At 43.7% G+C, this 26825-nt stretch overlaps 1 protein-coding gene across 1 annotated transcript in view; it reads right to left on the bottom strand.

Moving 5' to 3' along the window:
- FBXL7 (F-box and leucine rich repeat protein 7) overlaps positions 1-26825 on the bottom strand; it is a 198051-nt gene that overhangs the window by 143210 nt on the left and 28016 nt on the right. The window contains exon 2 of the mRNA XM_054984398.1: positions 7373-7462. Within this exon, the coding sequence (XP_054840373.1) occupies positions 7373-7462 (90 nt within the window). The remainder of the gene's footprint in view (positions 1-7372; positions 7463-26825) is intronic.

Raw genomic sequence — 26825 nt, 5'->3', positions numbered from 1 at the left:
CAAGCGGCTTATTTTCTTCAGCCTTGTAAAAACAACTTTAAATTCTAACTTGAAAAGCAAAATATATTTTTGGAGAAGGCTAATTATGGGGCCCCTGTGCACTTTCACACTTCCTGTTGCAGGAACCCAATCATGTGCTTCATTCATATATGGAATTCACTCTTCACTGAAAACAGCACCACTCCCTTTATTTGATCTTTAAAAACAGATCACTGAGAGATCCAGATCTCAAACCAGCTCACAATGGCAGAAAACAATAAAAAAAAACCAGTAACCAAACCATATAACGGAGCAAGAGTCTGATAAAAGAAAACAAGAGCTTAATCACCCTCCTGAAGCTCAATAAAAAGCTGACGTTGCTAGCAGGCTTCTCTGAAAAGCAGACTGCACAATAAGGGTAGCAATCAAGAAGGCCCTATTTCCTTGAGTTCATTTAGGCTTGCTGGCCTCCAGGTGGTGGCTGAAGATCTCCTGGCATTACAGGATCTCCAGGCCTCAGAGATCAGTTCCTATGGAGAAAACGGCTGCTTTGGAGGGTAGACTGCATGGCATTTTGGACCCCTCCCATCCCCGACCCTGCCTCCACCTCCCAAATCTCCACTTCCCAAATCTCCAGGAATTTTCTAACCTGGAGCTGCCCACCCTAGCTTCACTTTAGAATTCAAGGTCACTTAATATCATCCAAAGAGGCCACGGCCGAGGACCGGAGGAGGGCACGTATATATGGGAGCTTATCGGTTTGAGTGATAGGGTTGCCCGGTCCCCTTACCCTCTAGCGGAGGAGGGGAGACCTGGCTCTTACCTTCTTTCTTCCCTTTTTTCTTTACTCGTGAGCATGCAGCACATGCAGTCCCATGCCTGCATGGTGATGTCACCTCACAGGCACAGGGGGCACACACCTGCTTCACTGGAGGCCGATTTGGGCTTCAAATGGGCCCAATTCGGCCTGTTTGGGACCCAAATCAGCCTGCAGGACAGCACAAGAGTGCTCCTAGGGCAGTGTGATGACGTTAGCAACATGGTCAAACTGTCCTGGGAGTGTGCCCAGGAGGCCCGTTCCCATGCCTTCCTCCCGCGCCAGCCAGGTAAGTGGAGGGGGGGGCGGAGGGTGAAAGCGGGAGATCACCTGCCCCTACCGGGGGAATGGGATCCCTACTGGGTGAGGAGGTAGTAAAACATCTCCCCACTCAAACCTAGAAATGCAGTGTACCAGGATGCATTCTTAAAACACTGCCAATCCAGGCCCCGTTAGAAAATTCCTTCTTTTGGTGGTGATTTTTCTCTGGCCCATTTCCCCTCTTCTAAAGAACATTCAACATCCTGATATTGGCCTTAAACTCTTGACGGCTGAAACCTTATCATTATCCAATTGCCTCTTGCTCTACATTCGGTCATGGCCTCTAAGAGCAGCCTAGTGTAACCTTTAAATAAAAGTGTATAATGTGACTGATGAAAACAAACAGCTGCTTGTTGCTGCCAAAGTTCAAACAACTTCCCAGATTTAGCCAAGGCTCCGCACAGCAGCAATCCGGAGAACTGCGCATACACACAGCTCTCCTTCCGCTTTTTAAGAACTCAAAACACAGACACATTAACTATTGTGGATTGTAGACTTGCACATATCAGTGAGTCATCACAGACAGAGTAATTCCTTTCCAGACAGACATGCACATGGTCAGCTAACATTCTTCGAATTATGAGTGATCAAGTGAGCCTGTTTGAGATGTTACAACTGTACGTATTGGAATCCTACCAAAAGAGTGTAAAAGGAACGTACAGCAATCTGTGATCCTCCCGATATGCAGGTAGGGTCGGCAGGCCGATTTGTCCCTGGCAACCAGCAGGGGTGGCAGAAGAAAAATAAATTTAAATTTTTTTAAAGGCCCTGGCCCAGTCTGTGGTTTTGCCATAGAGTTTCGAGCAATTCCCAGAGATACCGTTTTATTTCCTGTTATTTCCAAAAGTAGGGTTGCTGGTCCCCTGGTGGGAGCAGAGAATACCCTGCTGCCAGCCTCCTCCTCCCCTTGCCATCATTCGCCTGGCTGACGGGGGGAAAGGCGTAGGAATGGGCCTTCCAGGGGAGATGTCATTATGCAGGATCCAGGAGTGTTCCCGGTTTCGCACCAGGCCGATTTAGCCCATTTGGGGGCCTAAATCAGCCTGGCATGAAGCCCTTGAGCACTCCCGGGGCCTGCATGATGGCATCACTCCTTGAAGAGATGTCATCGCACGGCACTAGAAGCGCATGTGCACTTTGCACGTGCGTAAGGAGTCAAAGAAGGTGAGTGCCGCCCCCCCCTCCCACCAGGAGGGTAAGGGTACTGGCAACTCCATGGCAACTATGCCAGAGCCTTAACTGTATTTGTCTTCCCTCATGCTCAGAACACTGAATGGGCAAAAGAGAAAATTACCCGGAGACTATATGTAGGGTTATCATATTGTAAGAACAGGCATAATGTGTGCCTTTAACATGTATTTATATACTTTGCTACACATGAACACATACCTGGAAAAATCTAACAGTCAGTTCATGCATACCAGAGTTACACAGGCATAGGAAATTCATGTATTTCCCCATGGTGGTCTTGCTTATAGGGGGAACTGGAGGTAGCATGTGCTTCCATTACACGTGGCTGGTAGGTTCCCAGACATGCCATTATAATGTCTGAAAAGAGCTCACGTGAAGCACGTACACTAGTGAATGAACGAGACTTATGCTTCTTATCCTTTCAACATGCAGCCCCAAGGAACATTGTTTGAAAATAAAATATAGTACAATTTTCCTAACAAGATCATAGACATCAGCAGTTCTCCTTCTTAGAATCTGATGTGCCATGACAAGAAAATACTAACAAAGAGCACTATGGCTTTTTAAATAAATATATTTACTCTGGCAGGGAAGGGAGCTCAACACTCCACTCAATGATATACAGCCATGATCACTTCAATAGTGACATGGTAGCATTTTGGAGAACTTTGAAAAATACAAAATAAGTATGAAGCCAAAGTAACTCCTCAACCTTTGTTCAGATCTACATGACAATTGAGGAATGCATTTGCTCCTTAATGCCAAAGAGTCTCTCTACACCAGACATCTTACACGAAGATGCTTAAGTGTAGGGAGATGCAATGTTAGCTGGGAAGCGTAGTTTAAAAAGACAGCCAGCGGAGATTGTTCCTCAGAAGGTTTGTTAACTTCATCTTCACCTCCCCAAAGGCTCTGTCCATTTCACCTTCCCTTCTGGGAGGTGAAGATGAAATTAACAAACCCTCTCAAGAGTGATCTCAGCCAGCTCTGTCTTTTTAAACTATCCTGTTGTAGAGAGGTGAAATTGACAGAACCTTCGGCTCTGTCTTTTTAAACTACACTTCCCGCTTAACACTGCGTCTCCCTACACTTGAGCGTCCCCGTATAAGATGTCTCGTGTAGAGAGACTCAAAGGCTATGGCTCCAGTTCAATTCTGTCCAGCTGTCAGCTCAGAATGACAAAGATCCATGTATCTAATGCTCCATAGCCAATAATGGCACATATGATTCACCAAGAACTGTCCCTGTTTTGTGTTACCCATCCCTATTTTTGCCTTTAGGGGTTGCCTTGTTAAAATGCAAGTAGCTACACTATTGAGTCTTCAGAATTCAGCTCCCTACCCAGGATCTCTGTAAGATAAAAACCACTGAGTTTGGAGGTATACATGCATGCGCAAATAAACGCATACACTTGGACATGAACAGTGCAATTCTAAACAGAGTTACGGCCTTTTAATAATTGGTGATGCCAGGGACTGAACTGGGACCTTTGCATGCAAAGCAGCTGCTCCACCACTGAGCTACAGCCCCTTCCTAGCTGCCCTCTATTGACCCAAACCTCTGGTCTAACAAGATGGGTGGTGCCTATTCTGACTTGTGGTAGCTCTCTAGGGTCTCAGGTAGAGGTCTTTCACATCAGCAACTATCTGATTCTTTTAACTGATAATACCAGGGGTTGGTCATATGAAGCTGTCTCATCCTGAGAGACTCTTGGTCTATCACAGTCTTCTAGAAATTTTCTTGGGTCTCAGGAAGAGATCTTTCACCTCACCTGCTGTCATCTTTTTAATGAGATACTGGGGACCTTCCGCGTGCTGAACAGATGCTCTACCACTGAGCCACCACCCCTTCCACAACTGGTGGGCTGGCAGCAACCACAGCTGATGATAAGTGTCTAAGCCAAGTAGCCCCTGTGGAACTGACAGAGCCCTTCTAAGCTTATTGAGTGCAAAGGATTTTGAAGGGATGTAAATCCGTTCAGGTTTTATTCATTCTCACAGACGCTCAAGACAGATTGCACAGAGTGAGTCGATACAATCAGTGGCTTGAGCATACAATAACAGTACGGATTTCAGAAATGTGAATACACCCAGATATCTGAAACAGAGCTGAAAACAAAGCTGACACCATGCTGAAACAAGCAGAAGGAATTAGCAAAGCATCATTCCCCAGGGCTAGGAATTCACTGCTAGGCACCGTGCAGTGAGTTTTTCACACATGCAAACTGATGGAATATTGTGAAACAATCAACTAAAACAACATGAGCTGGACTTTTAGATTCAATGGAAACCAGGCTGTGGCAGAGTATATGCAATCGACAGAACAGAGCCTTCATCAAAGCACAGCAGTGTAGAGGGGGCTTGGGACAACGATCCTTAGAAGGGGAGTAGGAATGTTCCCATTTTAATCTGTGAAATGATAAGAGCGTATGCAATGAGAAAACACCAGCAATATTCACACTGCTGAGCCACAGAATCAAAAGTCTGCAGAGGGGCTACTGGGCGAGCCATCCCTGTGTCCGGAATGGGAGAACCCCTGCCCCCACCTGCCGCCCCCCGGCCCAACTCACCTGCCTGGTCGGGGGGAAGCACAGGGGTGGGGGAAAGTGCATGCACGAGCTCCTGCGCTACCCCACCGTTCCAGCGACGGAAGAATTGCGGTGTGCGCTGAAGCTGAGTGCTGTGAAAATAGCCCCACTGGAGGTGGTTTTTACTGAGCGGCGCTTCAACTCGTGCAGTGTCTCCTCCCTCGCTCTCGTTTTCCAATACAACAGAGGATCATGCTGTGTGGAGCTCAGCACAAACCGCCCCCAGAGGGGCAGTTTTCACAGAGCTCAGCCTCAGCACTGACTGTAATTCTCCCGCCACACTGGAAAATTACATAATTTCTGGCACGACAGGAGAGAGTGTGGGAGCACACACACAGAACATGGGTACCCCACTGTCCCCCAGCCTCCTGCAGCCCCGCTTGGGTTGCTGGGCCCCGGTATCCCCAGTAGAAATGGGTCTGTTCGCCCATATAAATTACTAATACAATCTTAAATTACTCCAATCTATCTACCAGAGGGGGAGTTAACATTTAGGCACGCACCAAAAGAATGCATAGAGAGGCCCCTTATCAAAAACTAACGTCAAACTTTTTTTTAAAAAAAAGACACAACTTTAGTATTAAGAAAATAGCAGAAGCAAATTTGTATCCATTTAGAATTTCCCCAATCTCCTTGGGATTTTCAGCTTTGGGGCTTTTACTTTGGGATCATCTTCACCGATTAAGCAATTTGTTTGTGTTGAAGTCAAAGCGCTCTTAAATAAAGCCGGGGAGACAATGAGCTTAGAGATAAAGAGCTGGACTCAGACAGTTGCCAGACACATGTTTACTCAACCCATACAGTTTGCTTTTCAATTCTCAAAACATTTAGGAAACAAAAGATAACCCCCGATTCAGTTTAATTCCTTAAGACAAAAAAAAAAATCAAAATAATCTGCCAATCAAACCGGTTAAAACCAGCAATTATAAATATTTTGTTTTGAAAGTACACATTCTGCTCAATGATTTACAGTGCAATCCTAAGAAGAGTTACTCCAGTCTAAGCCCGCTGAAATCAAACGACTGAAACTAAATGATTAAAAAGATGCGCAATTTTAAATTAATGCTCAGCTATAGGGATACTGACTCTAGCGACAATTCTGATGTATTGTTCCCATCCTGACAAAAGATGGCTGCTATTGGAATCATGTTTTTGATTATTCAGGAGGGAATTGGTAAGTTTTCTCTCCTTATTGTTCTTGTTAGTTTCATTGTGTAAACTTTGGTCTTGTATTTGCTTCTGTTGTTTTAAATCTGCAATAAACAAATCACACTAAAATAAACGCACCATGGTTTGGAGCAGTCTTCCTCATCGTGGCGCCTGAGAGCACCAGGTTGCATGTCAATGCATCTCCTGGGGCCTGCTTCCTTCTTCTCCAATAACTTCTGCCAGTTATATTGGTGAGCAGTATCATAATAGCCCTTTCTTATATCCTTCTTCTCCAAAGCATTTCTAGGCTTAACATATTTGCACGGGCTGCAAAGTAGTTTAACTCCTGCACCCCGCTTCCCTCACCGGAATTAAGATGGAAACCTGAATACCTATAGTACAATCCTAGGCAGAATTATACCCTTCTTAATCCATTGAAGTCAATGGGCGTACAACGGTGTAAGTGCTTAGGTCCGCGCTGTCAGGACACATCACAGTGATCGAAGGTTCAGGTGGACAGCGATGCTGGTCTGCATAATTCAAACCCAGTAGCAACTTAAAGACCAGGGTACAAGCTTTCGAGAGTCAAAGTATCTAATGAAGGGAGCTTTCACTCTCAACTGCTTCTACCCTGCAAATCTGGTTGGTCTTTAAGGTGCTACTGCACTCAAATCTTGCTCTCTTACACACAGATTTATGCTGTTATCCATAAAGACTGCAAAATGGATTCAATTCCCCCTTGCAGAAATGCCTTCATAAAATGGTCATGCCTCAAAATGTGCTATGAGACAGATGCTCAATGTCTATGCTCTCCCCGCCCAACACTCCCGTGCCAAAAAAATCCACACTCTGAACAGACACGTTTCCTCCTACTTCCAGGTGAGATCCATCAGTCTAACTTTCACAATATCACTGAACCTTAAGTTTAGTTTTATGTATTTTAGCATGCTTGGCACAAACTTCTAAGCACCAGGAAACACACTGTATTCAAGTTTAGTAGTAGATCAGCTTTCGGGAGTAATTCCGTAAGTCCAGCCCAGTCACATTACATTTAAGACCCAGCGAGAATAATGTACTGGAACAAAGAACGTTTGAAGAATTTCTCTCGGAATGTTCCCGGAAGTCATGTTTTCTGCAACTGTCATATATAAGCCACACTTTGCACCACCACTTCTACACGTTAAAAGGCAACACACAGGAAACTGAAGGTGGAAGGAAAGAGAATGTTGCCGTTTGCTCTTTTAATTTTAGATCAAAAAGAGTGAGGAAGAGGCAATGCCTCCAAAGTTCATCAACACAGGCGGATAGGAGCTAAGCCATCTGCATACCTTCGCTGGTGGCGGCATTCTTCTGTGTTTTAGTCGGAGTGTGATCTGTACTTGAACTCACGTCGGATGAGATGCTTGAGCTGCCTTTACCTAGAAAGGAAAAAATGAGAGAGGCTTAAGCATGAATCACTGGTGGAAAACCTACTCGGTAAGCAAAAGGCATCATTAAAATAAGACAGGGGTCCAGGGGGTACTTCAAACACTATCAACATTTATTCCAGCACACGCTTTCATGAGTCAGATGTCACTTCATCAGAGGCACAGAAGTTTACATCTATGAGGTTGATGCTTTCAAAGCAGAGATCTAATGGATGTACATGGCAGTGCCTTTGATGTTTGTATTCAAAGGGAAGGGGCTGTGGCTCATTGGCAGAGCATGTGATTGGCATGCAGAAGGTCTTGGGTTGAATGCCCCAGCAGCTCCAGTTAAGGTGGATCAGGTAGAAGGTGATGTGAAAGACTTAAAACCCCAGAAAGCCACTGCCGGCCTGAGTAGACAATACTGATCTCGATGGATTCGTGGTCTGATTCAGTATAAGGCAGTTTCATGTGATCATGTGAGAATCCAGCAGGTTTATAGCACATTTTAGATGTGTAGGATTACAGATTTATAGCCCATGTTCATGATAAGACTCAATGACATTGCTGTGTACTACAGCAATCAGAAAAGCGATTCTCCAAACAAGCTACTAGAATAAGTTTGAATTTGCCTTGGCCTCATAGGCAATTCTGGAGAACAAGAATCTCTTATAAGAATCTCACATGTGAATTAGTTATTGGCTTCACAGGCTTTCATTTGCTTAAGATTTTTTGTGGTTCGCTTACTTCTGCTCAGTTAGTCTCTCCCGGCCTTACCACAGCACAACTTGCTGTGCTTTTTCTAAGAAGCAGGGCTTTTTTTCAGGGGGAATGCGGGGGAACGGAGTTCCGGAACCTCTTGAAAATGGTCACATGGCTGGTGGCCCCGCCCCCTGATCTCCAGACAGAGGGGAGTTGAGATTGCCCTCCGCGCCGCCAAGGCAATCTCAACTCCCCTCTGTCTGGAGATCAGGGGGCGGGGCCACCAGCCATCTGACCATTTTCAACAGGGGCAACCCACTGAGTTCCACCACCTCTTTTCCCAGAAAAAAAGCCCTGCTAAGAAGAGAGTCTCTTCTACACGCAAGAAGAAAGAGTAATGCTGAGATCGGCAAAGATCAGCCAAGGCATCTGGTAAGTCAGCAGAGAGAAATGGTTGAGGGACCACAGTCAAGTTTTAAAAATTCCTTTGCCTCTTATATATTACAGATTAATAGTTAAATCCTAAACAAAGTTACGCAAGTCTAAGCCTGCCACAATCCATGGGCTTAGATTGGAGCAACTCTGTTTAGGATTCGCTGTAAATCTATTACGGATTCTGAAAGTTCACAACAGCTGCTGAGTAACACAAATCAAAAATTTCAAAAACTGTTGTTCCCATAATAACACACTATTAACAGATGGAAATGTGGCATTTTTTTCCTATCACATGGCCACTCGCATGAGAACTGCTCTCACCCCTAATATCAACACACACAACTTGCAACCAGGCCATTTATACATATTCAAAAATGACGAGTTTTCATACCCCTTGTGCAAGAAAAGATGGCTCGCTTCTAGTCCTGGAATGTTTAGAAACCACAGTGTGAGAGTATTTGGGGACTAGCTATTCCTTCAGATCAGCCTGTCAAAGCAAGCTGTCCTAATGCTGTTTCTGGTGACCCTCATCGTTGGTCTAGAAGATGAGGAGGATATGGAAGGAGTTCGCTTATGCGCCCCTCTTAATTTTGCTTACTGTTTCAATTTTTGTATTGCTGCTAAGATCGTGGATCTGTATGCAACCATACAGTTCTTCCAAGGAAACAGTATTCCCGCTTATGGAAGAGGGAGCAGCAATTTCTGCCGATTCCTCCTTCTCACATGCACACCCTGCTTTTCACCCTATTCTGTTCCCAAGAGTCTCCCTGGCCCCCAGCAACAAATTATCAGAGGTTTATGGGTTAAATATAAGGTGGGGGAAGCAAAAAAAAAACTTTCTTCGTAAGTCCTGCAGATACATACTGGTATTTGATGCTCTTGGTTTTAACTGTCATACTCCACCTCTGGCTTTACTGTGGAACTGGTTTGTTTATACCGATTTTGATATTAGTTTTATATTTTTGTACACTACGGTTTCATCAATAGTACACCTTCACAAACTTTTAAGAAAACAGAGGCCAAGGAGAATGGAAACAACAACAACATTCGATATACAACTTAACGCTCAGAGCGGTTTACAAAGTGTGTTATTATTATCCTCATGACAATCACCTTGCTGAGAGAGCCCTGAGAGAGCTGTGACTGACCCAAGGTCACCCAGCTGGCTTCAAGCAGAGGAGTGGGGAATAGAACCCAGTTCTCCAGATTAGAGTCCTGCCGCTCTTAACCACTGCACCGAACTAGCTCTCATGACTCCAGCTGCGTCTTCATTGGCTGAGCCATGCTTGAGCAATGTCAGATGAAATCTTAGGAGCCACTGTGTGTGTGTGTGTGTGCTGAGCTTGAGTCCTCCTGTTAAGAGGGCAACATCACCTACAAACCTCTATGCCCTTCCACATGCAGACATAAATGGAATGAATCATTTGTGTAGCTTATTCTTGCTCACACAGTGCATCTTTTCTTCGTGCAGAATCTGGGTTCCCTTGAAACAGAAATCTGAAAATGGTTTAAGTTCACATTACAGACAGCCTGACTAGAGAGTTCGGAATAAAGCTGATGAAGTTTTACGCAAACTAAAATTTATCTTGGGGGCTCATTCCAAAGTACTGTTAGTGGAAGGCAGAGAATAGAGTTAAGAGAAATTCCCTTAATTCCTTTCTTTACCCCGTTTCTCCCTGAAATACATCAACTTGTTTCTTGCCCTCTTTTTTTGGAATCTGGAGTCCATTTCTAATCAGTTCCGTTTCTATCAAATAGAAATTCGAAGAGAAGAGAAGCAAGGAGAGAAGTTCTACAGCATTTCAGAATTTCACTCTCTAAATGCTCAGAGGCAAGCAATGTTTATCCAAACCTTTCTAACCTTCTGTTAGAGCACCACCCTGAGGTGTGTAACATAAAAGAGCAGCAAGGCCTGAAGTTACAAAAGGGTGCCAAAGAGATATGAAAAAGAAGTTCCCCTATTTGGCAAGAAAAAAGAGAAGAAGAAGAATCAATGGCTAGATGAATTTTGGAAAAAACCCTGCCCCTCCCCATAACCCTAGCAGAGAACACCAAGCAGTGTTCAGCCAATGAATACAAACTAAAGCTGGGCCTGTTTTAAGCTGGCAGCCCGGTCGCAGCAGATATGGGAGAAATGGGGATGTGTTGAGGAGAAGCCATTGGCTCATCCTAGGAAGTTTCACCAAATTCCCCTCCTCCAGGACCACTGGCTGTCCCAGCAGTATTGGGGTGCCTTGGCCAGTCACACCGGACAAGAAAGAGCAACAGCAGTAGCAAAAATAACCAAAAATGCTGCAGGCTTATCTCAAGTTTTTTGCGGATGTTCTCTGACTCAGTGTCCCCTCTGGCTTGCTGAGGCTAAGGTAAGCAGAGACACTTCCATCACACATGAAGCTGCCTAATAATAAATCATTCATTCATTCAGTTAATTTACAGTCATTTGACCAATTATATAACACATTTACACTGAAGAAATTCAAGGCATACAATGGAGCAAATTAAACAATTTAAAATTAGGAACTAGTTACTATTCAGAGACCTGAATATCACCAAAAATATGTCTACTTCATGGGTAATCTTGGCATTCTTATCAGAAAGGAGATAATTGCGTCTATCTTTATCTATAATGAATCAAACCACTGGTCCATCGAGGTTGGTACTATCTACTTGGGGTGGAGGCTGCTGGCTTCTCCTCCTCTATCTGGAAAATTGGGCACAGGCTTATATACCATGCAAGAAGTATGGTTGTTGTGGGTTTTCCGGGCTGTATTGCCGTGGTCTTGGCATTGTAGTTCCTGATGTTTCACCAGCAGCTGTGGCTGGCAACTTCAGAGGTGTAGCACCAAAAGAGAAAAAGCACTGGCACCAATAGAAGGGCACTTTTGGATCTGACCTATAATTTGGATCAGAATTTGACTCTCAAAGGGGCAAGAAAAAGAAGCCATTTGTGGAACAAACCGTAACTAGATGGAAGGTTTTATAAATATTCACTTAGTTGGTCATCTGTAGCAAATAAGAATCAAGCACAGGTGACTAGATAGCTAAGCTTTGTAAACTAAATAAAAGTTCCCCCCCAACCCTATACACTGCTTTCTGTTCATTAGTGTGCCATATAAAGTAAATAATACAGGTACATATTGGTAAGCTGGCTAGTAAAAATATACGTAGTACGTTGCTAATTTGCAACAGTGTAGTAAGCTCACAGATGACATTTCTGGGGCCACAAGATAAACAAAATAAGATCAAAGTAGAGTTGCAGAATTATGGTTAATAGGGTACTTAATTATGAGTTTTAATAGATTCTTTAACAAAGAGAGACACACAGAGAGAGAGCTTTTATGTATGACATGGTCAGCATCACAAATGAGAGGCTCCTTCGTTCAGAGACCAGCCATGAGATCAGCCCCGAAGCATAAATATTTAACTAGTTTATGCATCTGTGCGCGCGCATGCTGGACATCATGTTTACAGAAAGAGCCATTATGACAGATGCCGACTTGCACTTGAGGCAGAAGAGGAGACCACACAAGAAGCGCCTTCCCATTGTGAAGGTAGCATAAGAACACAACACTTTTGACCTTGTTTAGACACTCGAGGGGTCTGTTCTTCAATGGATGGAAACACATTATAGATCATGATCAAACACGGCACAGAGACATGGAGTGTTAATGCCCAAACAACTAATGACAACTCCTGGTTACAATTTATGAGTACAAATCTCCAGACACCTGTTCAACTGAGTGGGTCCTCCTCTCTTTGAGAATAATCATGTATCCAATTCAGTTTAAAAGCCCTGGCTCAAATTACTTTTGAGCATGAGGGTCATTCTGTGTGTATATAGCCATCTCCACCGGCTCCCAGTTTGCGTCCAGGCTCAATTCAAGGGACTGGTATTGACCTTTAAAGCCCTAAAAGTCTTGGGGTCAGCATACCTTAAGAGCTGCCTACTCCAATATGAACCTACCTGACCTCTCTGATCATCTTCTGGAGGTCTTGCACCAGGTGCCCCTGCCTCAAATGGCAAGGGCACCGTCTGAGGCTAGACAGGTGGTAACATGAGAAAGGTCTTTCTCCATCATGGTGCCTTAATTTTCAAACTCCCTTCCCAAGAAGATCCATCTGTCTCCCTCTATCACTGTCTTCCACCAGCAGGCGAAGACTCTTTGGTATATATGTATTTTAAATGCTGCTTTAAACGTTTGCCATGTTTTAATGGTTAAATAGTTGCTCCCTTAGGGTCCCTGAGCTGGATCAAAAGGCACATCGAAATGTTTTCAACAAAGAAATGAACAGGGTCAATGTGAAAACAAGAGAGACCTCAAAGGAGCCTTCTAACAGCTGAAGACAGCCTTAAGGATGAAAAAGTTACTACAGGGCTGCACAGCAGTGAATGCCAAATTGGGAAATAAATTCTTTGCATATCCGGTGGACCTTTCAGATCAGAGCAGGAGCCATAGTTCAGTGGTACAGAACCTGCTTAGCATGTGGAAGGTTCCAGGTTCAGTCTTTGCTGGACCTGTGCTAGTAACGTCAGACCCTTTCTGATGGTAGAAGGGAAGCATCACTGACGTGCAGACATTCATTTCCAGAAGCTGGCATGCCAGCAATGTTCTAGGATTTCCCCCAAATCTCTATGGTCTACAGTAACAACCACAGAGATATGGGCGAATCAGCAGTCTTATACTGAGTTAGACCACTGGTCTATCAGGAACAGTATTCATGCAAGCAAGCTTTTATTGGTATATATAAAAATATAAGAATTTAAATACAGAAATGAGTCCATACAGAATGAGATTAAAATTACAGATAGGAACAGGGCAGCAGTACAGCAAAACCAGTATAGAATATTACTTGACAGGGCATATAGCCATGGCACTGTAAAGAAACTTTGCTACTATTTCAGTTATTTCCCCATCTGGGTTGTCAAGCAGAAACTGAACCTTAAAATCATCAGAAAACTCTGAAAGTTGGGCTAATATAGGATGTAGAAGATCCCGGCGTGGCGCCAGATAAAAAGAGCACTGGAGAAGAACATGGGAGACAGTTTCAACGCAGTCCATCAAACAAGGACAACACCTGCTCTAATAAGGAATCCTGTGAAATCTGCCAGATAAAATGGCTTAAGGAAGAACATTAAATCTGGCCAGAGAAAAGGCTCTATGTAAATTGGGAGCCAGGAGTTGGTAAAGGTATACTGCTGGGAGACTTACATTAGGGACAATCCCCAAGTTTAGGGGAGAACAAGTTCTATTAGCAGAACTATAGAGAGTTTGTAACTCTAATCCCAAAAGACTGGATTTTATTTTTGAGAAGGCCTCAGACTCAGATAGCAGGGATAAAGATTCTATAGATAAGTTCAAGGAACTTATTTTAGCTTCAATACAGGCTGACCAACTAGAGTTGGCAAATTCAGATAATAAATGATACGTATAACTAGGGGGGATCAGAATTAAAATGGAGTCTCCATCCAAATAACAGCCTGCCATCCAAACAACAAATTATTTGGATGGCATGCATATATGTGGTATGAAAAACATAAAATGGATGCAATGTTTCAGCACCAGTACCTAAGAAGAAACTTACTGCTAACTTGGCTTAAATATAAGAAGTTCATAGAAGAAAAGAAACCACTTTGGATTATACCAGCTGCAGTAATCAACCCAAATTTGGAGTATCAGGGAAAGGAATGGCTCACCCTCAAAGAACTAACAATACTAGAAAAGGGTGAGTTGAAATTAAAGAGAAATGAGGATTTGCCATTCAAATATGGTTGGTTACAATACAGGCAAATTAAAGACCTATTTGACTCAGACAAAAGGAAGATAGGTTTTAGAATTAAAAATTCGGACTTGGAAGAGTTATTATTGGGAGATAAAATGTTTAAGTTGTTGCTGAAGTGGTTCACAGAAGATGAAACAGTAAAGGTTCAAATGGTAAAGTGGGCTATAAATTGTAATAAGGAAATAACCATGGAAGCATGGGAACAATTATGGAAAAATACCTTAAAAATATCAACCTGTATTAGTATTAAAGAAAATGGATATAAAATGATGTATAGATGGTATTTAACACCAAAAAAATTAGCCATAGCCAACAAACAGCTATCAAACAAAAGCTGGAAATGTAAGGAGCATGAAGGTTCTTGTTTCATATGTGGTAGACTTGCCAAAAGGCTAGAGACTTCTGGTCTAAAATATGTGCTGAAATGTCTATGATATTACAATACAATGTTGCTAAAAATCCAGAAATGTTATTATTATCGTTACATTTAGAAGAGGTTAATAGAAATGACAGGACATTGTTGTATTATATGTTAGTAGCAGCAAGAATTTTGTATGCTCAATACTGGAAAAAAGAAGAAATTCCGAATATTGAAGAGTGGACAAGGAAGCTGTTGTACATGGCCGAAATGGATAAATTAACTAGAAATTTGAATGACCAAGATCCAGAAATGTTTTTGGAGGAATGGAAGAAGTTCAAGAAAAACTTAAAAAAAAAAAAAAACAAGAAACACCTGGAAAAGAAATGCGATGCTAAAGGACAATTGTGGTCTTTGGAGGGATATTAAACTTTAAATTTTATATTAAAAGATTTGTAGAAAAAGAAGTATATTAAGATCTTTACCAAAGTGAAAGAGATTGCAATATAGAGTAATGATAATATCTATGAATAAACGGGGGGTTCGAGTGTTGTTGGAAGTCAATAGAGAAAAGGGGGAGGGGAGGGAGGTGGGGTTATATATTCATTTAGAGGGTTAATTCAGACAAAATTTATGTATTATATTATATTACCTCATCTAATAAAAATTACTTTAAAAAAAAAGAATTAAAATGGAGTCTCAACCAATATTTGATAGTGTGAAGCCACGCCTTGGTGGCCAACAGATTCTGACCGCACTCTATGCATAAGGCAGCATATGGAACACACATAGGAACCCCTATGATCTTACGCAGAAAATTAGAGTGAACACGTTCCACTGAATTGTCAATAGCATCCATCCAGAGCGGGGCCTCGTACAATAACTGAGCTCCAATTTTAGCACTGAAGGCTTTAAGAGCAGCAGGCACATATTGGTTACCTCTATCAGAAAAATAAAAGCGAGATATTGCTGCAGCATTAACTTTGGCTACATTAATAGCCATCCTATGGGGGAAGGTCCAAGTAGCATTACATTGGAAATAGACACCCACGTATTTAAAGTGCTTAACGTGTTCAAGTCTATTACCATTGACAATCCAGTTATACAGTTTCCGGGAATTGGGAAGAACCAATACCTTAGATTTTTCATAGTTCAACTCCAGTCTGTTGGTCACACAGTATTCAAGGCAACGGTTCAATAAACAATTCAATCCAACACGGGAAGAATACAGAAGAACCGCATCATCTGCATATAATAACAAAGGGATAGAAACGGAGCCAAGTCTAGGACTGTGACCGTCAACCAGTGACAAAAAAGGGGCAAGATCATTTTTAAAAAGATTAAACAAATGGGGGGCTAAAATGCACCCCTACTTAACCCCCTTCTTAATAAAGATCCTGGGCGAGAGTCTCCCAAGGGAAGAACACCTGACCTGGCAAGACGTTGATGAATAAAGTCTTTTGATAAGAGATAATAACCTCTTATCTAATGACATCCCCTCAAGCTTTGCCCAGAGAAGTTCAGGAACAGTACTGTCGGACTGGTAGCAACTCTCCAGGGTCTGAGGTAGGCTTCTGAGCATGCCCCCTGCAGTAGGCAACCTACTACTATTGGGAGAAAGCAGAGGAGAGGGGCAGACATCACAGATGCAGTGACATCACTTCCGGTCTCCATTTAAGCAATTCCTGGAGCTGGATAAAGGGAACGGTCACACGTGGGGCAGATCCCTCCCTTGGTTTGTTTACGCACACATAACAGCATCTGTGCATATAATCTGTTGTCTTTACAAATTCTTAGCATGCAACAATAAGATTAATATTACCAGTGGAGACAAACTGACAATCCTATTATTGCTGACTGAAACCCGTTTAGCCAGAGATTAGGGGAAAGCAGTGCCGGTAACAGACAATGCAGTCTTATGTAGCATCTATCAGAAACAGAAAATCACTGGTGACAGAACAGGTGCAGAGAATGATAACGGAACTGCAAGCAGGCACTGCGAATGAAGCAAGAACTACGAACCTTGAAACAAAACTGCCTTTTGAAAGAAGACTAGGAAAAAAATTCACAAAGAGGGGGAATGTGGTTAACACAGACGAAGAGAAGAGAAGAGAAGAGAAGAGAAGAGAAGAGAAGAGAAGAGAAGAGAAGAGAAGAGAAGAGAAGAGAAGAGAAGAGAAGAGAAGAGAAGAGAAGAGAAGAGAAGAGAAGAGAAGAGAAGAGAAGAGAAGAGAAGAGAAGAGAAGAGGGCAAAATATGTGTGTGTACCCAGAGAATTAGGCCCACATTAAGACAATAATCTTGAACCTTATCAGACCTAGAGAGTTGCTACCTTTAACTGCAAACTGCAACATGGGGCCCTCTTTTGTCCAGTAACAAAAGCAGTTATGAAAACGTAATTTTAAAAAATTATGGGGGGGGGGTCCAAGCAACTACATTTATCTTCACTTGTTTGGTTGCGATGCAATCCAGTTGTGGGTCATGGTCCACTAGCGGAAATCAAAGGCCTGATTTCATGGGACGTTGGCGGTCCAGAAGAAGTGAACCCCCCCCCCCTTACGACATTTAACGTGGCCAGCAGGCAGCCCACAGCTCTCCTCCTTCGACTGAATCCTGTAACAATTCTGTTTTATAAGCGGAACTCCCTGTAGCTTCCCCTAAGCAGCTGCAAGCAGGAATAAGAGTCAACTAGCCGCTGCCAGAGTCTCTGTTGGCAGATGAAGGGCCGCTTGGTATTCACACATAAAAGTTCTCAGTTGTATTTCTGGCATACACAGTAACACACAAATGTCAAAGGCCATATTAAAAACAATCAGTAAAAGCAACTGAAACCACAATATTAAAATACTTTTACAATAGTGTAACGAATTGACCCTCTACATCCCACAACTTGCATCTGGACAGTAAGACTCGTTGAACAAAATCCTAAGCAGAGGTGACTTAGAAAGGGGACTTCGGGCTGCACCGATAACCCTTTATCAGCTGGTTTTAAACATTCTAGATTTGGGAATTCTCTCTACTGTCATCCACCTGCTAAGGAGGCCCCCTTGAACTTAATTTATTTATTATTTATTTATATAATTCGATTTATACCCCACCCTCCCCACAGATGGGCTCAGGGCAGCTAACAACATTAAAAATACATTAAAATCACAAAAACATAAAATCAATATTTTTTTAAAAAATCATTAAAATAGTCCATGAGCAGGCTATTTAAACAAATATTGGGAGTCTGTATACGGGCATAGCAGATGGCCGAGGGCAGCCCCAGAAGAAGTGGTGGTCTTAGATGGAAGGAGGAGGACACCCGTTGGCACTCAGCCAAAGGCCCGGTGGAACATCTCTGTTTTACAGGACCTGTGGAACTGTAACAGGTCCCGCAGGGCCCAGATCTCCAGAGGGAGAGCGTTCCACCAGCTCTGTGGAGCATTCATACACATTTCACAATGAGCTTTGACCAGCCCTTTTGACTCTCACTGCTGCTTAGGCTTGCCAGTCTCCCGGTGGGGACGGGGGATTCCCTGCCCCCAGCCTCCGCCTCCTGCCACCTCTCACCAGGCCAGCAGGTGAAGAAAAGGTGTGGGAACGCAGTGGTGGGGGTGAAGCATGCTCCTGCACACTCTAGAGCACCCTTGTGCTCCCCATGTTGCACCAGAATTGTCATCCCTGGTGCGATACAAAAGTAATAGGTCGCACTGGGGGCCTATTGAGTAAAAACAGACCCCCAAATTTAGTGTTGGGGACCAATTTTAACTCAATCAATCAGCCCCTGGCACAACTTATTACTTTCACATTGCACCAGGAATGACATCATTCCCCTGGCACAATCTAGGGCGCTCAGAGCACACACGCATGAGGTAAGTGCCCCCCTGCCTGAGTCCCTCTACGACCCCCCCCCATCTCCAAGTTTGTCCACCCAGGGACCTGGCAACCCTACTGCTGCTTGGTATAAAGCAAATGAGCAATTTCACACAAATGCTGCAAGAGAAAAGGCAGGAATGGAGAACAAACGATCCTTCAAGGAAGCGGCTGTGCTACTACAATTATCAAAGAACACCCAATAAGCTTCTAAGGTAGGCTAAAGCTCGCCAGACAACATTTTGAATATCCCTGCCGTACCATTTCTCAGCTGACAGAAAACCATCTGCTTTTGTCATTAATGAATGGAACAATCAACCAAAACCATTCAACAGCCTTACAGTGGGATTTCATTAAATAGAATATTTAATGAAATCCCACTGTAAGGCTGTTTAATAGCCAGTGTGGTCTAAGAGAGATTATTTGCCTTTGGGCATGGGAGATCTGGGTTCAGATCTTGCCTGTGAACAAAATGTAGATGCAAATCTTGCAGCAATACACAGGTGCCCAAGAACTAGATACACACCCACCCCCCAAGTTGATCTGATCACCTCTTTGGACAGTTTGCATCATACCCATTTTTAATTTCCACTGAGCATAAGTTACAGGAACAAAAAGAAGCCACTGGTCTTTAACAAATTCAAGTAAATAAAAGAGTCTCACCATATATGGAACAAGACATGTTCAAGGAAGAACCACTAAAGACCATACTGCAAATTAATATTGGTTACTGGAGCATACCAGAGAATTTCAGGACAAAATCTGCCTGTGTTTTATAGATTACAGAAAAGCTTTCAATTATGTGGATCATGAAAGGCTATGGATGGTATTAAAGGAAAAGGGTGTGCCACAGCATCTGATTGTTTTGATGTGCAAGCTGGACTCCGGGCAAGAGGCTAAAGTTAGCACAGAACATGGAGATACAAAATGGTTTGCAACTGGCAAAGGTGTGAGACAAGCATGCATTTTATCTCCCTATCTGTTTAATCTATACGCAGAATTTATCATATGGAAAGCTGCATTAGATTTAGGTGAAGGTGGAGTGAAAATTGGTGGAAAAAAACATTTAACTATTTCAGATACACAGATAACACCATATTACTGGCAGAAAACAGTAAAGACTTTTAAACAATACTCATGAAAATTAAAGGAGGAAGTGCCAAAGCAGGATTACAGCTGAACATTAAGACAAAAGTAATGACTACTGAGAAATTACACAACTTTAAAGGCTGACAATGAAGACACTGAAATGTTTATAATTTTCTATTCCTCGGTTCAATCATCAACCAATTATAGGGCATTTTGGAGGTCATCAATCCATAGTATTATTATAAGTCAGAAGCAACTTGACAACACATAACATACACGCACACAAACTAAACTAGTCATCACATTGCACTCCAAAAGGGTTATTCTGCAATGATCAAAGCATGGATGTGAATGGCAGACATACATGCACAGCTGTTTTAATCTGAATGACAAATGCTAGCAATTTAGGACTTGTGGAGAGAACCAGGGCCGTGAGATTCTTGGTTGCAGGCCCTCTTTCCCTTGATAGCATGCTGCTTCACCCAGTGGCTGAGGGTCCCAAGAGACACTCCACACATAGCAAAAAATTTGAGGACACCATACTGAGTTGCCACGGATTTCCTATAACCAGGGGGGGGGGTTAGCTGGAACGTGGTGGAACGGAACATGGTGGAACGGAGTTCCGGAACCTCTTGAAAACAGTCACATGGCGGGTGGCCCCGCCCCCTGATCTCCAGACAGAGGGGAGTTCAGATTGCCCTCTGCGCTCTCCGAGGGCAACCCACTGAGTTCCACCACCTCTTTTCCCAGAAAAAAGCCCTGTCTATAACCAACCATGTTGTGGGGTCCAATTACAAGTTGATGGGTTTTTAGTTGAAGCTCCCTTGATGGGTTTTTATTTATTTATGTATTTATATCATATTTGTATTCCGCCCTCCCCGCAAGCGGGCTCAGGGCGGATAACAGCCTTAAAATCATTTTAAAACATTCCATATTAAAACATCATATAAAAATAACAGCACTCTTTGCCTGGCGGCAGCAATACAACTATTAACGAACAATACAGCAGTACAACTAGATATAGCAGCACAGTAACAGCAGCTGAAAAACAAACAGTGGTGGGCAGCTTTCACAGGGAGGGGGTAGATGTTGCATCCTCCAGCCAGCGGAGGACCAACCTCAGCCATGAACCTGGTGAAACAACTGTCTTAGAGCCAAGCTACAAGTGACGCCTTACACAGGTTGGACACTTGTCAGCCTCCCTCAAGTTTTGATGGGAAATGTAGGCGTCCTGGTCTTGCAGCTGTAATGGAGAGCCAAGCTGTAAAACCAGGACGCCTACATTTCCCATCAAAACTTCAGGGAAGCTGACAAGTGCCCAACGTGTGTAAGGTGTCACTTGTAGCTTGGCTCTTAGTAAATCCTGCCGGGCCCTGGTCTCAGCAGACAGAGCGTTCCACCAGGTAGGAGCCAGGACTGGAAAGACTGAGAAAGCCCTGGCTCTAGTCGAGGTGAGGCGGGCCTCCTTGGGGCCAGGGTTCAGGTCTGAAGTCTGGCAGACAACAAGCTCAGACCCATCACAGGGCTTTGGCTGGGCCGAAGGAAAGCAAGCGGCAAGCAGTTTGTTTCTGTGCTGAAACTCAAACTTTCAAAACTGGCCAACAGAGTGCTATTTATTTCATCATTTCCCTGCCTTTCTGCCCAATGGGGACCCAAAAAGGACCACATTATTCTCCTCCCCTCCATTTTATCCTCACTGTAACCCTGTGAAGTAGGTTAAGGCTGAGAGGGTCATTCCATGGTAGAACGGGAATTCGAATCTGGATCTCCTGGTTCCTGGTGCAACCTTAGCCACTACAGCAAACTGCCTCTCCATTGCCCACTCTCTCTCTGTATGCTGCTCGTAGTTCCCGTTCACGGTGTGTGTATGTGTAGAACTGGGTCTCTGCCCTAGATACAGAAGTTATTAGTTCATAGTGCTGACTTTCCTCAACAGCCCCTGGAGCGGAGTAGAAAAATACTTTTGGAGCTCCACCGTAACTTTCTCCCCATGCTATGAATGTCGAAGCCTACTGTCAGGCAGCTTTTCAATTTTATAAAAGCCTCTAGAAAACAAGAGGCTTTCTCCAAGTCAGATTTTTAGTCCCCAAGGGGACGGTCACTATACTTCCCAGCCAAAAGAAACGGGAATGAACTCTAAAGAGCCTGGCTGATAATGCAAGAGATTTCCTTTCCGAGGTCACAAGGGGTTGGATAAACTGCTTTCTGCAATCCAGATCCAGTGAGGGATGGAAAGACATGGCTTGCTGCTCCTACTGTCCTGGGAGATTTCCCTACAGATCTACAAGCACATCCAACATCAGCGGGCGTTAGACTGCTCCAGTTCCATCTCAGCTGCACACCACATTCCGAGTGACCAAAGACTGCATTCAGGGCTGTGTGTATCTGTAGACATATGAGCAGGAAGCCACTGAATTCTAGATTGCAATGGTTTCACAGTAAGAAGAACGAGAAATGCTCCACTACCCTACATTTTTAAGAGAAGCTACTCTAGCTCTCCCAACCGTGAAGACAGGCATTGGCCACATACTTCTAAGCATGGAATTTCCAAAGCCAGAAAGAGGCGCCGTAGAAATGTTCAGAGGTCAAAGAACGAGACTTCAGAGCCTTGCAGACTTTCCCTAGGGATACAGTTGTCAGGTCCCTATATCCGCCCAGTGGGAGGGGGGCCTGACACTTACCTGGAGGCTAAATCCTGGCACTGATATGATGATGTCACTTCCCAGAAGTGACATCATCATGCCAACAGTGGGCTTGCTCCCACACTTTGCACGGGGCCAATTCAGCCCGCTGGGAGCCAAAATGGCCCCTGTAAAGTGCAGGAACATGCCTGCTTCCAGATGTCACTTGAGGAACTGATGTCGTCACACCTACTGGGAGTGCGCCAGCTGCACACTTGCCTGGGAGGTTCCTTGCCTCCCGGGCCTGTCCCATACACCTTTTCCCCCCCACACTGGCCAGGTAAGCAGTGGAGGGAAGCAGAGGCTGGGAGCAGGAGATCCCACCCTCCCAGGGGAATGAGATCCCTACCTACAGACAATGTGAGACAGATTAAAAACCACACAAATTATATATATATATATCACATATACACACTTCCATTGCAGAATTCAGAATTACATAAACAAAGAATTTTGAGTTTTTTAAAAAATCATAGTACACACATCCCTGACTTCATCCATCCGTTATGGCCGATCCATTTGGTAATGGATCACTTGAATGGCATCGTTTACATTGGTTTAGAGCAATGTGAAATGATCTCAGCATCTCACTTTTGACCACACTTCCATTAAAAGTTGGTAGAATTTCCAAGATAAAAATTACAGCAGCAGCTTCACCCAACCTGCAAGTCACCACCTGATCACAGTTGCATGGATTGATGGTGCCATCAAAGCAGCAAAGTTTTCTACAAGTATCGTCTCCATCCTTCCCTCATGTTTTCAACTGTGCGACAGAAAAGTACCATTAGGATATTCTCAGTGCAATTCTAAGCAGAGTTCCTGAAATAACTCTGTTTAGGATTGCACTGTCGGGGCTGCAGTTTGACTCACTGTAGTTTGGTGCAGTTTTGCAACAGACTCACACAGCCCTGAAGTCCTTTTCAGACATTATATCCATACATACTAGGATCCCGGCACATGCACTACTTATGATGCTCCTGGTACACAGTTGCCATGTTGTCTGCATTGTATACAAACCGGAATCCTGCAAAGTCCAATAGTCAGTTCACACACACCAAAGCTGTATGTGCATGAGAAATACACACATTGTCCCTGTTCAAACAACAGAGCAACCTTGCACATCAGGAAGATATACGCACAGACAGGAGATTTCCAGTATATGGGGATGTGTAATATCTGAAAAGTGCTTCATTGAAAAGACTATTGTCTGCTGAAGTAATGTTATGGATATAAGAGGTTTTAACACAGGAATAATCAAATTTGGGAAGAAAAATTGGTTTCAGTGTAACAGCAGCCCGACACAGACAAAACAGCAGAGTTTAGACATGGATACTCCTTACTTAATGAATGCCACATTAAAAGGTGTCTACGGCATGTTAAACCACTTCCACATAACAAGCATTGCTAGTACTGTTACTCTGATACCACTATCCATGCACTCCCCACAAAATGCAAGTACCACATGCATTCTGCTGACCCTATCCACCCTACACAACATACGGGTTTCATACCCAGTTTAACTTGCATGGTTCCTCCAAAAGATCCCAGGAATTAGCTTGATTAATTGTTGAGAATTTTCCATCAGAGATATGTTAGAGGCACTCCTTAGAGAATGACAGCTCCCATGATTGCCTGTTGTGAACCAGTTTATGTCTGCCACATAGATACACTCCCTGAGGGATGAGGCCTCGGGTGACGCTTCATTGAGACAAGTAAGGCAAACGCAGTTGAGATTTAACTGAAAGGGCAAGTAAGAGTGAGGTTATCTTATAGAAACAAACCTCAGATAGCTGCATGCATACAACAAGGAAACGAATCACAGAGCACTGAAAGGATAAATAAATGAGAAGGTTGAACATTTGAGAAAGGAATTCCCTCAGACGTGGGAGAGGAAAACTGGCTAATTATGACATGTATGCATTATGAAAAGGAGTACTTATGTTTGTTTTAATCCAAGAGAGGATAAAATGCACATTTACAATTGAAAAGTGTGTAAAAAGAGGACACAGTTCACTTGTCAGCAAAAGCTTGTATTCAGAGGCCACCATATTCTGTCCAAATAAGCCTGTCCACTGATATAGAGCAGAATCAACCCAAAAGCACATAAGGTCATAATGCCACAGATCATTTATAAGAACACAGATAGGGTGACCAGATAGATGCACCAAGATGGAGAGGATGAGGACCACATAGGCTGGCCAGGTTTTAAACCACAGCGACCTAGCAGAAAATTACAATTTGGGGAAGAAGAAAAAGAACAGACTTCTGGAATGAAACTTCCACTAAGAAACCCAACTTAATGATTCCGCACACGTTGGATAATGCACTTCCAATCCTCTTTAGAGACCATTTGGAACTGAATTTTTCATGTGTGAAACAAAAAATCCACTTCTAAACGATTGCTAAAGTGCACTGAAAGTGCATTATCCAAAGTGTGCGGAATCAGTCTCTATTTAGGATTCCTCTGTTAGTTCATCACTAAGTTCCATACTGTGTTCCATAAAAGAAACCTGCTAGATCTGACCAAAAGACCATTCGTTCCAGCATCCTATTCCTTACACTGAACAAACAAGAAGCCCTGGGGTAAAGTATGACGGCAATATTCCAAAAGTTTAACACTTTTTGGCTGAAGCCAAAAGGTTGAGACAGAAGATTTAGAACCAGCTTACTGGGATTTGACCAGTAAAGTAGCTCTGGGCTCTGTGTTATCTCCCATGTTCACTGCCATTGTGGCCAGCATCTTGCCCAACAGTTGATAAAAGCAGTGCTGGATTATACAGAACAGCAAAAGTCCTTGAAATACTTCCTCTGTGAGCCAAACTACAAGTGACGCCTGACACAGGTTGGGCGCTTGTCAGCTTCCCTCAAGTTTTGATGGGAAATGTAGGCGTCCTGGTCTTACAACTTGGCTCTCTATTTAATTGAAGTTTACAGAAACCCCACACACACACCCAGCGGAGGGGAAGGGGGCGCCCGGTGAGAGCCCAATGCCTGCACTCCCCTCCTGACCGCATGTTCTCCCTCCCATAGACTGCTGCTCTGTAAACTTCAATTAAATGGAGAGCCAAGCTGCAAGACCAGGATGCCTACATTTCCCATCAAAACTCGAGGGAAGCTGACAAGTGTTCAACCTGTGTCAGGCGTCACTTGTAACTTGGCTCTGTGTCTAACTCCCCAGGATCCAACTACAAAATGAGATTTCATTCTTCTAGAACCAGGAGTTTCAATCCCCCCCCTTGCAAATACTGTCCTTATTGGTAAGTGTCCAGTGTACAGGATTCTAGATAAAAGCTACACACTCGGTTCATGAAGGAACGGTGGTCTTACATGAACCAGGAGCTCCCTAGAATACACACTACCCTCCCCTACATCTACAGTTTGCAGGGGAAGATGGCACAGAAGTAAGCAAGCAGGGGGTGGCTGGTATCTACTGGAGCTGGTGGGATAGAAGGAAGGGTGGTTAATGGTAGAAAAGCCAGAGGCATTGGTAGGCAGAGTCAATTAATCCTGATTTTGTCCCTATCTTCCTCCCTTGCAATGATACTAGAAAACATGTACGCACCAATCCCTATGCAGGTGTCAACCTAATGCAACATCTCTTTTTGCTACTGAGTTTGCAACAACAGTAGGAATACTCAATTCAGGAGAGAAACCCTTCCACCCGATTTCCTAAAACCACAACTGAACACGCTTACCTGAAGAGTAAGGTTCACGAGACACAGAAGGATGTGAGCACAGCAAGTCTTAATTTGATCCAGATATCCCCCAAACTCCAACTCAGTATCTCATTTTTATTTTTTTATTGATCATATTTATACCCCGCCCTCCCCGCGAATGGGCTCAAGGTGGCTAACAACAGGAACATTTTACATTAAAATCATCGACAGTTATCTAAAAACAATATTTAAAAGCTCAGTGCAACACCATGCAAAATACTAAAGTGGCGCCATAAACAGTACAGGCTACATTCAGTTATCTAAAAGCATGGATAAAGCTGTGATGTGAGCCTTGGGCAGCCAGCAACAGAATTCTATTAAGAAACTCACCAGTGTTTACTAGTTTCATTGTTCTTTTCTCTCTCTGTTAGCCTCTTTTGCTCCCCTCAGACCTCTGCTGATCCTTGGCCAAAGACCCAGTCAGCATCCAACAGCTAAAGTTTCCTGCCTCCCATGTCACAATGCTGAGGTTCAAGTCTCCATGGGGACGGGGCATACAAAGGATGCTCAGAGACCTTGAGGTCCCTTCGAACATTGAGACTCACCAGGTTGTGACTGAACTCAGAGGGGCTGCCCAGGTGATCCAAGGCAGGAGGGCAAAGGCCTGGAGGAGGAGGAGGAGGAGGAGAAGAACTGCAGGCAAGGAGTGGCCGGTAGCCAGAGTCTAAGGACAGGGCTAGGCAGGCTTTTCAATAGCTGAAAAGGTTTTTCAGGTAGGCAGCCATGTTGGTCTGCAGTAGAACCCGCAGGATTTG

The sequence above is a fragment of the Eublepharis macularius genome, chromosome 7 (assembly GCF_028583425.1).
Source record: "Eublepharis macularius isolate TG4126 chromosome 7, MPM_Emac_v1.0, whole genome shotgun sequence".
NCBI lineage: Eukaryota > Metazoa > Chordata > Lepidosauria > Squamata > Eublepharidae > Eublepharis > Eublepharis macularius.
Note: the sequence above shows the minus strand (reverse complement) of the source record. Positions and strands in the feature narration are given on the sequence as shown.